The sequence below is a fragment of the Coffea arabica genome, chromosome 11e (assembly GCF_036785885.1).
Source record: "Coffea arabica cultivar ET-39 chromosome 11e, Coffea Arabica ET-39 HiFi, whole genome shotgun sequence".
Lineage (NCBI taxonomy): Eukaryota > Viridiplantae > Streptophyta > Magnoliopsida > Gentianales > Rubiaceae > Coffea > Coffea arabica.
The window spans coordinates 59,141,795-59,154,878 of NC_092331.1; the positions used below are offsets into that span (position 1 = coordinate 59,141,795).

A 13,084-nucleotide genomic window follows, 5' to 3' on the forward strand; every position below is an offset into this window, starting at 1 on the left:
AGAACCGTCACATCTGCTGGCTTAATTCTTTTAACCTGCAATTCACGAAACGACGACAAAGCCTCATTTGGCTTACAGCTCCTCACGTAACCGATAATCAGCATTGCAAGTCACAACACATGGTTCTACTATACTAACAAAAACACAACGGGCCCAACCAATTTCATTACTTTCACTGTACATATTGATAAGGGCAGGACAAACATACATGTCAGTCTCCAGTCCATACTTCATAGCAAGACAATGCCACTGCATTGATTAGAGAAGGGAAGGTGTAATTATCCAGAACCTGGCCTGAACAGAGCATCTGAACGAAAAGGACTAAACCCCCACGGGCCATGAGGTTGAAAAGAACAATATCCGGGCCTGGAATCTGATCAAACAAGAGTTGGGCATGGTGCATTGAAGCAAGGAAAGGACTTAAAGTACAGAAATTAATGAGCTTTTTTATGAAAAAAAATATCATTTTGGAGATGGGTTTTGATGGAATAAGCTTTAATTTGTTTGAGCTCTCTCAGAGAATTGCATCTGGTTAAAAGATAAAGAGGGTGAGCTTGAGCGACGCCGTCGTTTCTTGGGCTGTCTGTGGTGGAATTTGGTTAAGAAAATGGCTTAATTTCGATGCTAAAGAAGCAACATAAGCTGCCATGCAACGTCGTCGTTTGATTGTAGCCAATGGTGTTGTGAATTTTGAACGCTGAAGAGGGAGGAGGATGGAGGAAGCTTTTAATAAATAATTTTCAAGTCAACCGTAAGCCAAATGGTTTAAATTTTAATGAAAAAGATGAAAATATCCACTTGGTGACGTTAAGGCGTCCCTTTGAACAGTGGAAGAACCACGCCTTTGTATGCACATAGGAAAACTCTTATAAGTGAGAAGCAACAAGGGGGTCCCCTGTTTCTCAATTTCTCTATTTGACTAATTTATCATCTTTTAGCGTGACCACGTCTCTATCTAACTAGTTTATGCATAAATTTATTTTTTCTTTTTCATTGTGGATCTTTTCTATCTATTACTACATACACAGTATTTAACAATTATATGTTTCAATATGACTTTTTTCATGTATTCAAAATAATAAAAAAAAACCTCAATATTCTTTCTCATTTTTTTGTATTCATCTTTTATGGATTGGTAGGATTTTTGGATGTCTTTTGGAAATAAGATAAAGTTTACAGAGGCCTCCATCTACATAGATGACCTTTTTTTTTTTTGTATTCCTAAGTTTAGGAAAAACTTTCATAGTCTTTTTATTTCTTTTTTCAAAGTCTATACGTATTTCAAAGTAACCATAATATCGTAAGATAAATGTACAACAGTTAGTACTGTTTCAAGTATGAATTTTGATATGTTAATTATCTTTCATGACTTAATTGTGTCATAAATTATTTTTGATGACTTAGTTGTGTCATAGTCATTTAAGAGTATGTATCATATACTAAAAATTTAAAATACGTTGTTTCTTTTTCTTTTGGCAAAGTTCTAAGGTTATTTTCTTTTTTGTGCTATTATAATGGACAGTTTTAGCTTTGGTCGAAACTATATTATTTGAATTTGAAAAGTTTAGTGGGTAACCGAATAACTTGCTCTGTTTAGAATCGCTCGTCAAGAAGTTAAAGAAACAAGAATTTATGTTCCAGGTATTGGAAGCTCTCTTAAGTTTTCTTTTTTTGCTTATCATTCTATGGAGTGTGATTAGAGTGAGATTAGTCTTTATTAGTAAATTTGAAAATAATCCCAATTTCCTTAATATGACAAACCGAAACCGAAACGATAAAAAGCTTATTCTGTTCCTCTAAATTTCATCCACTCATTGTTTACATCTAAGTTCACTAATTAAGGCAACTGTGCCTTACAAGACATTCCTTACTATATTTCTCACGGAAATGTAAGTACCCAACGCTGAAACAATTATCCCTAAAACTAAAATTAGCATAATTGAGACCAACTCTGGCCCCCATCTCCTGTAGGCTTTCTTGATCTTCAGATAACAAAGGCATGGGAATAACATTGAGACGCTGATGCTCAAAAATGCACCTATAAATCCCATTACGTATCCAAAAAATGGAATGCAAAGTGCCACTACAACCGTGCTGACGACCAAACTTGTTCTAATGAGAAGGCTCATAGTTCTGCTATTTCGGAAACGAAACGCATCTTCAGCTGCTGTTGCAATTGGAGCAATGATTATGGCATACTTGGTAATTGGGTTGATCAGCGTGGTGTAAATTGCAATTTTTGAACTGATTTTTGCAGTAGGAAGATTTAACGTCACTTGGGATGACAGATTATCTCCAAACATCAAGTATCCGAGCACAGCCATCGATCCATAAGTGAGGCCGCTCAAAACAAAACAAACGAGCAAAACCTGCACAAAAGGAACAATTGAAGGATTTGATTAGTAAAAAATTCATATCGTGATGTATGATCTCTTGTCAAGGTTGCTAGAGACCCCTTTAGTTTTTATCCACATCCTTTGAGTATTTTGAAATCCAATGACAAGTATGTATAATATAAATGATAAAGATACATGAAAAAAAAAAAATTCCATTTGCCATTATTTGCAAAAATAAAAATAAAAAAGAAAAAATCTTTTCTTACATCACAAACATGATTTTCAATATTTTTTTATCTCACGTACGTAAAATCACAAAAGGTAGTATAATAATTATTTTAAAGAAAATTTTAAGTAATCTTCTATCCAATCACCTTTCTTTAATGGAAAATAATTATTTACCTTGGGAAATTGACTTCTGTCTTTCATGGAATTGCAGAGTGTGGGAAAAATTGCATGGCCGCAATAACAAAAAGTGAACAAGCTTATTGCTGTTGGCAGTCCACTCCACCTCCAAAGTGATCCTGTCTCGTGAAACCCCACGTCATCAATGGCACCAACCCAAAAAACAGAACCCAGTAGAACAAAGGAAGCCAAAACCCCTCCAACAGAAACATAAGCCAGCAATCCTAAATTCCTTAACCATGTTGTGGGCAAGATTATGAGCGCCGTAAGTAGAACAAAGACCTGTTTTCCTCCAACTTTCTTGCCACCAAGGTGGAAACATGCATCTGGGAATAGTTTATGCAGATTATCACCTTCCAAGATGAGAAATTCAACCGCAACCAGGTACAATTCAAGATACATGAAGGTAGAAATGGTGAGTCTTCCCTTTTTCCCAAAAGCAAGTTCACCAATATCAGGATATGTTCTAACGAGTGGATCAACATCCATGCAACGTTGTAGAAGCAGCCCTGTATAATAACACAGAACTGCTACTAAGAAAAGAATTGTTAAGCTTAGCCAGCCCCCTTCTGAAAGTGCATATGGGATTGATAAGATTCCCACACCTGAGAGGAGCAAAACGAATCTAAGTTAGTTTATAGATTCCCATTTTGTGAAGGATCACAGACGATGAATCATAAATAACTCTTATTATGTAGTACAAATCAATGATACCTGACAAAGCATTCAGCGCATTGAAGCAAGTTCTGAGGAATGTAGTGCCTTTTTGTGGTTGTGGGACCTGGTTTTGGCTCTCCATTGTGTCTACATTGAGGGAATCCATGCCTCTTTTCCCTGGCTAGACAACTGCTCCGGTGTTGCTTCGCATTATGAGGTGAGGCTGGCTATATATGTAAACCATGAAGAGTAGTCAATTCTAATTCGCAAATGCATGTCTTTTCCAAGCTTTTGTTGTGTCCCTTCTTTTCTCAATTCCTCCATGATACTTGGTTCTTGGCCAAAGATAGTGAGGATGAGTAGACTGCCATTTCAGATTTTCTAAGTGTAAGTGGAAATATAGTAAAAAGTCAGATAAAATGTATGATTCTTTACCAAAATAGTTGCTTTATGACCTCGCCCTGCGGAACAAAAAAAAAAAATTTTTTAAGACAAAAGCTCGTGTTTTTTCCCATTTTCCATGACAATATGCAAGTACACATGCACATCCACTGACCCACAGAAGATGAGTTTTCTTCGATTTACAGATTAAAATAGTTTGAATGCGTTTACGCAAAGATAAAACTGATCGAGTGTGTCGCAATTAATTTTGCGCTCAATATATATGGGAATATTCGTTTGGATGGTAGCTTATCATCTGCCTTTACAACTGAATTTCACGGGAAAACTATGATTTCATGGTAGATTTCCACCGTATGGTGCCCATATTGAAACAAATATAAAACCTGTAGATGCAAATAATTAATGCTGCCACCAATAAAGGCAAAAAAGCTTGCACTCTAACCTTTTCCCCATTCTTCTTATCAACAAGAAGTGATCCATCTTTTCTTAATATTGTCCATCATGAATTTGTTTAGTAACAGCTACATCCAGTTATATGACACTCTCCAATGTCGTCATACCATTGTCAGTTGATCAAGCCACTTCACTCTTTAATTAAAGTAGTTGCATACTAAAGTTAGTGATGAAGAAATTTCAAAATAAAAAAAGTTGATGATGAAGAAAAAGTACGAGAACTCAAAAATAATTATGTATTTTTAGACATTCAATATTCATGGGACGTAGATAAATAGATAGGATGGATCTCGCTGATCGAGGAGGAGTATGTCTAATGGCTAAAGTTAAAATTTCAAGAATTGTAAGTTTTGTATTCAAATTCCTTTTCCCTTATTATAAAAAAAAGGAAAAAAAAAAATATATATGATGGACCTCATTGACAATATTTCATGCACTACGTAGACTTCATCGATTGATATATTTATGGATCTATTTATTCAAACTATCTTTCAGATGTTAAGGATGAGTTTGCGAAAGACAACCCGGTCATTTCTCTATATAGCTAGCATATCATTATTGAGACAAGCCAAAATGAATATTAGCTTACCTCTCTATTACTTTAGTCAATTGCTTTGACTTTGATCTTGATCGTAGTTCTATCCATTCTGGATCAGATTGATTATCTTAATGTGCAGTGAGGGTCCCAAAAAGCCTTCAAAAACGTGTGCTTGCTGCTAAATCTTTTGATCCTACAGGGTTTTAAAAGTAAAGATGGTGCAATAATTTCCTAAGACATGTAGAAATCTGCATCTTTTGACTCACCAAGCCATGCACGACTCTTCATTCGGGATATATTTAGAATCAGTAATTGTGGGGGTTTGCTTTATTTTGATTTTGATGGAGAACGTATGGATTTAATCATTCATTTCCTTTTTCTTTTAGATGAGAAATGAACCTTGAAGTCATGAACCTAGCCCAAATGTCAATTTTTTTTTCCTTTCTTTTGTAAATATCAATTCGTCATTGTCTCCGCAAAGTGAATCTATAAAGATTTGTTCAGTCAACTTCACTTTAGGATATTCCTCACATCCAATTTCTTTTCCTATTCTTGATGACAAAATGAGGGGATTCTTTTTTCTTTTAGCATTCAAGGGGGGGAATTCTTTTTTGTTATTTTATTAAACAAGGCAGAAATTGAGGGGATTCAAATCCCTATGTCCAGATCCAATAAAAACACTCTGATTCTGCCAAATTGGCTAGCCTTGCCTCTTACATGCATCTCTAATATCCTGCGTGTTTTCCTTTATCAGATGCCCCTAAACTTTTTATGTTGTAGGCAAGAATTAGTCGAGTTAGTGAGAATTGGACTTCCCTCATTATACTCCAAATAAAATGAGATTCTCAATCCTTACCAATCATTTTCACCTCATGTGATAAGGCAACAAATCTTGCAAGTGTTGGAACCGGATAATTACTCCTAATATGGTAGATATGATTCAACATAAAGTTAAGGTCACAGGAGTTTTTTCGACGATATTAACTCCATCCATGGTGATGATAAAAATAAGCAAGAAAGCCGTTGTGGTAGACATGCAATGTTGGAGGCATTGGTGTAAATGGAAAGGACTCTAGTGGTGCCGTGCGTCATAAAGTTGAAGCACTGCGGAGTCTTCAACTTTTTGAATATTGGGCATCTTTTTCAAGACTGTAGAGACAGCATGAAGCATTATGCATGGATCAATTCGTATTGGTTTCAGGGTAAGTATGAGCTTTTGGCTCGTCTGATCTCATAAAGAGAATGGTACTTGCACCTGAAAATGAGTTTTTAATGATCTATGACGAGGAGCTCTTTATAGTAAAGAATTTGATACTGAAGAAAAGGTCGATATGATTGGTAAGTATTTGGATCTTAACAATATGCAAACACACACGTACAAACTCTATCCACCTCTGTTACGAAAAGGTTAATCTATCCATACAAGACCCAAAAATTCCATAACAAACGCTCCTCCTTAGAGGCCGACGGGGACGTTTTTAATGATCTATGACGAGGAGCTCTTTATAGTAAAGAATTTGATACTGAAGAAAAGGTCGATATGATTGGTAAGTATTTGGATCTTAACAATATGCAAACACACACGTACAAACTCTATCCACCACTGTTACGAAAAGGTTAACCTATCCATACAAGACCAAAAAATTCCATAACAAACGCTCCTCCTTAGAGGCCGACGGGGACGTTTTTAATGATCTATGACGAGGAGCTCTTTATAGTAAAGAATTTGATACTGAAGAAAAGGTCGATATGATTGGTAAGTATTTGGATCTTAACAATATGCAAACACACACGTACAAACTCTATCCACCTCTATTACGAAAAGGTTAATCTATCCATACAAGACCCAAAAATTCCATAACAAACGCTCCTCCTTAGAGGCCGACGTCCCCGACGGCCTGGTAATTTTGGGACTCCCCCTTCATCGAGGCAGAGCCTCTGCGAGATTCGAACCTGGGACGTTGGGTTCGTTACCTGGCTCGGATACCATTGTTACGAAAAGGTTAACCTATCCATACAAGACTCAGAAATTCCATAACAACCTCTCAGTTTTTGTATAAAAATCCACCTACAAAACACGATTCACAATATTTTGAAGCAATAGATATGATATAAATATGAGAATTTCTAAAATCAAGGAGGTGGGTTATTCATTAATTTTTTTCTATCCGTAAGTTAAATCATATGTCAATTAGTACAGGAGTTTTCTTTGTATAATTAAGAACTAAAGAAGGTTTTATAGGAAGAAATCAATAAGAAAGTAGCAAGAAACAATTGTGAAAGAGGACATGCTAGACGTACTTTATCATATGATCAAGGACTCTCTTGTGCTGCTTGGCCTCGTGCAGGATAATACTTTGTACAGATATATGTCATAAATTTACAAAGATTAGATCATGCGATTGCACACATGCTACTAGTGTTTGATCGTTTCACTGTGCATGTATTTACGTCATAATTTCAAAAGTTTTTCCCGAAAAGCTAAGAGGCCATACCAAATCAGATTTATCAATTCCAGTTGACATGTTATTCTTCTAACCGAAAGGGTTTCCAAGAATAGCAATTAAACTTCAATCATATCGTCTAGTCCAGTTTTATCACTAAACAAAGGCTATCTGCTTGCTGGAGCTGGCTAAATTGACCAGACCTGAACACTTTCCCTAACAAAAGTTTTAGGATCAAGTTTCGCTGCAAATGGTTCCTTTTTGATAGGCCGTGATCTATAATAAACATTGCAAACCTCCATGAGACCTTGATATATAGGCTATCATTCACAGCCATTACGAACCCTTGCTGAGGTCTTAAAGAAACCCACCTGCCTAAACTTTTTCCCACCTGTAAAAGACAGAGAAAAAGAAAAGTATTTGCTTGAATAGGAAATCTAATTTCGAGCCAAAAGTCATAGAGAAATGAAAATCTAACTCCCTACTGCCCTACGCGTAATAAGTGCAAGACTCGAAACTCCTGACCATAATTACGTTTAAGATACAACCGGATTAGGTTCATTGTGGGTCACTTATGTTATACTTGGTACCGGGTTCAGCTCTTCTGCAATGGATTCTCTCCCACTCTCTATTTCTCACAGTGCATATCTAGATGCACGTGACGCTTATATTCATTTATTAAAAAGAGACATGATCATTTTAAATTTAACTAATCTCAATCGTTATGAGTAAATGAAAACACGTATTATGCATTCAATTGTGCGTTACGTGAAATGGAGAGAAAATCTATCGGAGAGAAATCAGGTTCAGTTGGTACCCTGTTGAAAAATAACAAAAAGAGGGAACTAGTTTTATGCTGTGGCAACAAAAAAAAAAAAAAAGGGTTTTATGCTGCGGTTTCTAGAAAAGCTCCATTAAAACCACCCACTCGAAAAAAAAAACTGTGCGTAGGTATGGGCTTTTCCTGAGCACCCCAGCCCAATAGTGTATCAAGGGCCAAAAATATCTTTCATCTCTTCACAGGTTTCTCATACTCTTACCGATTTAGGCCTAGTACATACTTTTCGATGAATTGTGCAATCCAAATGTCCAACAACAAGGGCCTCCTTCGGCCCAATTTTGTCGTTCCTTAATGTAGAATCCTTCCCACTATCATGGACAAGAAATTCAACAAGTCGGAGTTTCCTTGAGTACGAAAGTCAAACCCGACTTCAGCAGCCTGACGAGACGAGACAGGACCGGATTTCTCACAATTACCACAATACCCCAAGTCAGCAGGAGAAAACCTCCGACATTTAAATTAATCATTGATTATTCCACCCCCAATACCTTGATTGAAAAAACAAACAAAAAAGAGAGGAAAAGAAAAACAAGGCAAAGCAGAGATAGAGAGGGCAGAATTTTCATTACCAGCCCTCTCAATATCCCTGACAAAAAAAGGAGAAAAACAAATATAAAATCTGAAAAGGGAGGGAAAAAAGTTTTATATTTTGCTTTCTCTTGGATTTGTGAACCATATGCTTATGATTTTTTCAGTGTCAAAGTTTGTTAGTTCATAATCATATGGTTCACAAATCCCATTTCTTTGATGCGCCGATCCAATGTCCGTTCTGTAAATTGTGGGAATAATCAAAGAGAAGCCGATAAGATGGATCCGATGAAGCTCCAATTCCGCTCCAACAATCGACCCGGATATAGAAACCACCCATTCAAGCAACACAATGGAAAATCAAGCCTAGTGTTGTATACTACAATTGCGTTTGTATTTGTGTTCCTCTGTTATTTTTTAGTTTTTCCAAATAGAAGTGATAGTGCAAATCATTACTATGGGCACAAGAAATTTGGGATTGTGATTGATGGGGGTAGTACAGGTACGAGAATTCATGTGTTTAAGTACGAGGTTGAAAAAGATGGGATTTTAAGATATGATTTTGGGAAAAATGGGTTGGCCTCGATGAAAGTAAATCCAGGGTTGTCTGCTTTTGCGGAGGAGCCGGAGAGGGCTGCTTCTGCGGTGGCGGAGCTGGTGGAGTTTGGGAGGAAAAGGGTACCTCGGGAATATTGGAGGGAGACTGAAATTAGGCTAATGGCAACTGCTGGTATGAGGATGTTGGAGAAAGGAGTTCAAGATAGGATTTTGGAGGCTTGCCGAACCGTGTTGAGGGGCTCGGGTTTCAGGTTTTACGATGATTGGGCTTCCGTTATTTCCGGTATGATGCCATTTGGCTTGTGGATTTCTTTTAATTTTGGTTATCTGATCTACATTTTGAAGCATGTTTTGTATAATCAATGGTAAGAGTGTTGGAAATTCTAGTGTTTTGCTCCAGTTAGCATGCTAGTGACGTATCTGGACATTGAGAATGTGAACTTTTGCAACCCTGTCTGAGTGGATATAACTTCTTTGTTAGGTGTTTGTTATTGCTTATCTTTTTGGTTTATTCAACTTCAAGTGACAATGTGCTTGCTAAGGAGTCAAAATTTGAACTTTAAGTAAGTAAGGCCAGATTATAGGTAGATTCAGATTTTTGAATTCTGGGTAAAATGTACTTGGATGTTGGTCTCATGCTAACTGCTGCATTTCCTATCTAATAGCTTGGCGATGCTGTATGGGCTTTTATTTAGTCATATTAATTCTTATAAACTGGTTTTGTTAGCATTTGATTCTTGTTATATTTTGAAAGTCTAAAGTTGGATGATCCATTGTTTAGGTTCTGATGAAGGTGTATATGCCTGGGTCGTTGCTAATTATGCCCTTGGCACTCTAGGAGGTGATCCTAAGCAAACAACTGGTATTATTGAACTTGGAGGTGCTTCAGCTCAGGTTGTGAATTTATTTTCAATTGTTAGGTTCTTCTATAGTTAAGACATGCTCATATTCACTGACTTATGTGGAACTCATGTCTGAATTTTTTCTAGTTAGTTGAGTATTTCTTCTACTCATAGGTGAAGCTTTTAGTGTAATGAATGGTGACTTCTTATACATTTGCAATGCCAACTGAAAGTGCAAACTAAATATTGTTATTTTCGTTCTAAATATTATCACTGAACTTATCATTGTCTCTGTGTTAGACTTTAGATTAGCTTCAGCATTTCTTGTGCCCTACAGGAAATTATAAGGTCTTAAAAGTAATTATTAATCAGACTTGGTATGTGATTTCAGGTTACCTTTGTATCGGACGAATCTTTGCCCCCTGAGTACTCTAGAAAGGTTAAATATGGCAATTTCACTTATATCTTGTACAGTCACAGTTTGCTCCAATATGGCCAGGTAATCCACTTTTTTTTTTTTTTTATATATATCTTGTCTTACTTGTTGGCTCGCTGGCATTTGTTCTGAACCTTAGAACACTGTGCTTCACATTTTTCCATCTTTCCTCATCTGGAGATGGCAGAAACATTTGATCGTTGGAAGCTTATTAATAATCCTTTAGTTTGTAGATCAGCTACTTATTTCTTTGTGCCCTTTCGCAGAATGTAGCTTTTGAGTTATTGCGGGAATCTCTCATCATGAGAAGCGAAGAATTGGGTAGGTCGCATTGTTCTTTCATCATTGTGTATATGATTGATTGCTGGAAATATTAGAGTGTACTTGATAATGTGAAGATTTAGCTTAGTAAACTTGCTCGTTCTGTGTCCCATTCTGTGTTTCTGCCCTCTGTACAGATTAAGATTTTCGTCCTCTTTCCCTAGAATTTGATAAGCTTTGTATCCATCTTGATCTCAACACTTTGACAGGATGTCTAACTTTAAGGTGAATGTTGAAAATGGGATGTGGTGGCTTATGGAGACTTTTTCTTTTCTTTTCTTTTTTTAATGCAACTGCAGATACCCTTCAAAATGGAAAGTTAATGGATCCTTGTATTCCTAGAGGATATACACATGATACTGGATCAGGGAAATTCTCCCCTGGTTCATTGGCTGAAAAGAGTGGATATCTATCTGCTCTCCAGCCCGGTGGTAACTTCTCAGAGTGCAGGTCTGCCTCTCTGATGTTACTGCAGAAAGACAAAGGTATGTTCACATTCTTTTTCTATGAGAAGGTTGGCATATGGGGACAACTCTTCCAACATTTTTTGAAGCAAGTAATTGATGAAGTTCCTCTTCCTATAAAATGCAGAGAAATGCTCCTATATAAACTGTTATGTAGGATCAACATTTATCCCTAAGCTCCAAGGAAAGTTTTTGGCCACAGAAAATTTTTTCCACACTTCTAAGGTTGTACGTTTATTTGTCTTTTTCTTTAGTGATTTATCACCATTTCATTGCATCACAGATGAGAAGAAAAGTAAACATTTTTCTTGTTTGCTATATGTAGTAGAAAAGAAAAAGTTAACATTTTCACTTTTTTTTTCAATAGTTCTTTGGTTTGGGTCAACAAGCATTTCTTTCTGATCTCGTTGTTGCTGGAGAAAGATTCTGTGAGGATGATTGGTCAAAATTGAAGATGAAGTACTACTCGCTGGATGATGATGATTTACTTCGGTATTGTTTTTCTTCGGCATATATTGTTGCCCTACTTCACGATAGCCTCGGAATTGCTCTGGATGATGAAAGGTAAGTTGACCAAGTGATTGCTTCTCAGTTCTATGTTTCGACCACATCACATCTGCTTTTTTGTGATATAATACAGTTGTAACTTCAGTATGTTTGGGATAGTGTCTGACCCAAAAGCATTTTGCCCATCAAAACAACAATCACTTTCTTCTCCTTCATGCACACTTTTATAACAGAAAAAGATTGCCCCAGTAAAAGAATGCAAATAAGGAATTTAAGAAAAGGTAGCATTAGGAAATGAAGACAGAAAGAAGCTTTGCTCCATTGGTGTGCAAATTTTTGCCATTTGTCATTGATTGGCTGCACTTGAGCAGGATTGTATATGCAAATCAAGTGGAGAACATTCCCCTTGATTGGGCATTGGGTGCTTACATCTTGCAGAGCAGAACATCCACGGACTACGAGCATTCTCCCTCAGTTGCCTCTGTGATTGCTGGCGACTCTTTCACCTTGTTAATCGTGTTTGGTGTCCTGGTGGTGTTGATATTCACGGTGTGGTACTTTTCAAAGTGTGGAAAACCACAGTTGAAGACGATATATGATCTGGAGAAGGGGAAGTATATAGTTACTCGTGTCAGTAGATACTCATAGATTGTTTTATAGGACAGGAAGAATGTTAGACCACCAGATATTACACAGTTGAGTTTGAGGGCTGGGGGAGACGACTGTGTGTGGAAGGTCAGTATTGCTGGACTTTTGATGGGAGATCCAAGATAATTCTGGGGTGGAGTAGGGGAGGCTCCCCATTCGTGTAAAAAGCTCTTCTTCTTTTTTTTTTTATCTGTTTATTGATGCCATCATTAAGGGTCATTCATGAATTTTTAGTCAGGCTTAGGACAAGAGTTACGCTGGGATTTAGCTTAAAAAGGACAAGCAGGTACGTTGTACCATTATATAGTGCATTGTTAACTGCTACTTTGTACTTCTACATTATTGATATACAAACAAACTACTGTGGATTTTTGCATTGTGCTTTATGTTGGGAGTTTTCCATTTGAAGTTTTGTCATTGTCAAATGTCAACGACTCAATATGGAGGGTCTCTTTTCCTCGAATTTTCTTGTTGAGAATTCTTTCCACTCTCCAAGACACCCTCTCTCGTAGGAAAAGACGAGAGGTTGGAAAGCTGTAATATATTGCAAATCATGAAGAAGTTTACCCGCAAGACTTTCAAGAACGGAGCTTCGTTTACAAACATTTTAGTATATTTCTTCTAACAATTGAAAGTTGTAGACAAAATCAACACAGCAACGGGGGATGGGCAAAATCCACAAATTTCAGCCCCCACCATTGTTT

General features: G+C 36.9%; 2 protein-coding genes across 2 annotated transcripts; one reads left to right on the top strand and one right to left on the bottom strand.

The window, feature by feature from the left end:
• Positions 1-1,769: 1,769 nt before the first annotated feature.
• On the bottom strand, positions 1,770-3,656 carry LOC113718751 (amino acid transporter AVT1I). The gene is made up of 3 exons (XM_027243661.2): positions 3,456-3,656; positions 2,739-3,346; positions 1,770-2,369 (listed from the first exon to the last, which is right to left on the bottom strand). Exons 1-3 carry the CDS (start codon positions 3,562-3,564, stop codon positions 1,854-1,856), a joined length of 1,233 nt encoding a protein of 410 aa, XP_027099462.1. The 5' UTR covers positions 3,565-3,656; the 3' UTR covers positions 1,770-1,853.
• Positions 3,657-8,686: 5,030 nt separating this feature from the next.
• LOC113719213 (probable apyrase 6) lies at positions 8,687-12,756 on the top strand. The gene is made up of 8 exons (XM_027244347.2): positions 8,687-9,445; positions 9,944-10,056; positions 10,396-10,503; positions 10,707-10,761; positions 11,061-11,246; positions 11,353-11,450; positions 11,593-11,789; positions 12,104-12,756. Exons 1-8 carry the CDS (start codon positions 8,824-8,826, stop codon positions 12,378-12,380), a joined length of 1,656 nt encoding a protein of 551 aa, XP_027100148.1. The 5' UTR covers positions 8,687-8,823; the 3' UTR covers positions 12,381-12,756.
• Positions 12,757-13,084: the final 328 nt, after the last annotated feature.

Excerpts from the sequence above, each read along its gene's own strand:
- LOC113719213 (XM_027244347.2), top strand. The coding sequence starts at position 8,824 with ATGCGCCGATCCAATGTCCGTTCTGTAAATTGTGGGAATAATCAAAGA. Across the intron at positions 11,451-11,592 it reads ATTTTTTCCACACTTCTAAG|TTCTTTGGTTTGGGTCAACA; the intron begins GTTGTACGTTTA and ends TTTTTTCAATAG. Across the intron at positions 11,790-12,103 it reads ATTGCTCTGGATGATGAAAG|GATTGTATATGCAAATCAAG; the intron begins GTAAGTTGACCA and ends GCACTTGAGCAG.
- LOC113718751 (XM_027243661.2), bottom strand. The coding sequence starts at position 3,564 with ATGGATTCCCTCAATGTAGACACAATGGAGAGCCAAAACCAGGTCCCA. Across the intron at positions 3,347-3,455 it reads TGCGCTGAATGCTTTGTCAG|GTGTGGGAATCTTATCAATC; the intron begins GTATCATTGATT and ends TGCTCCTCTCAG. Across the intron at positions 2,370-2,738 it reads ACAGAAGTCAATTTCCCAAG|GTTTTGCTCGTTTGTTTTGT; the intron begins GTAAATAATTAT and ends CCTTTTGTGCAG.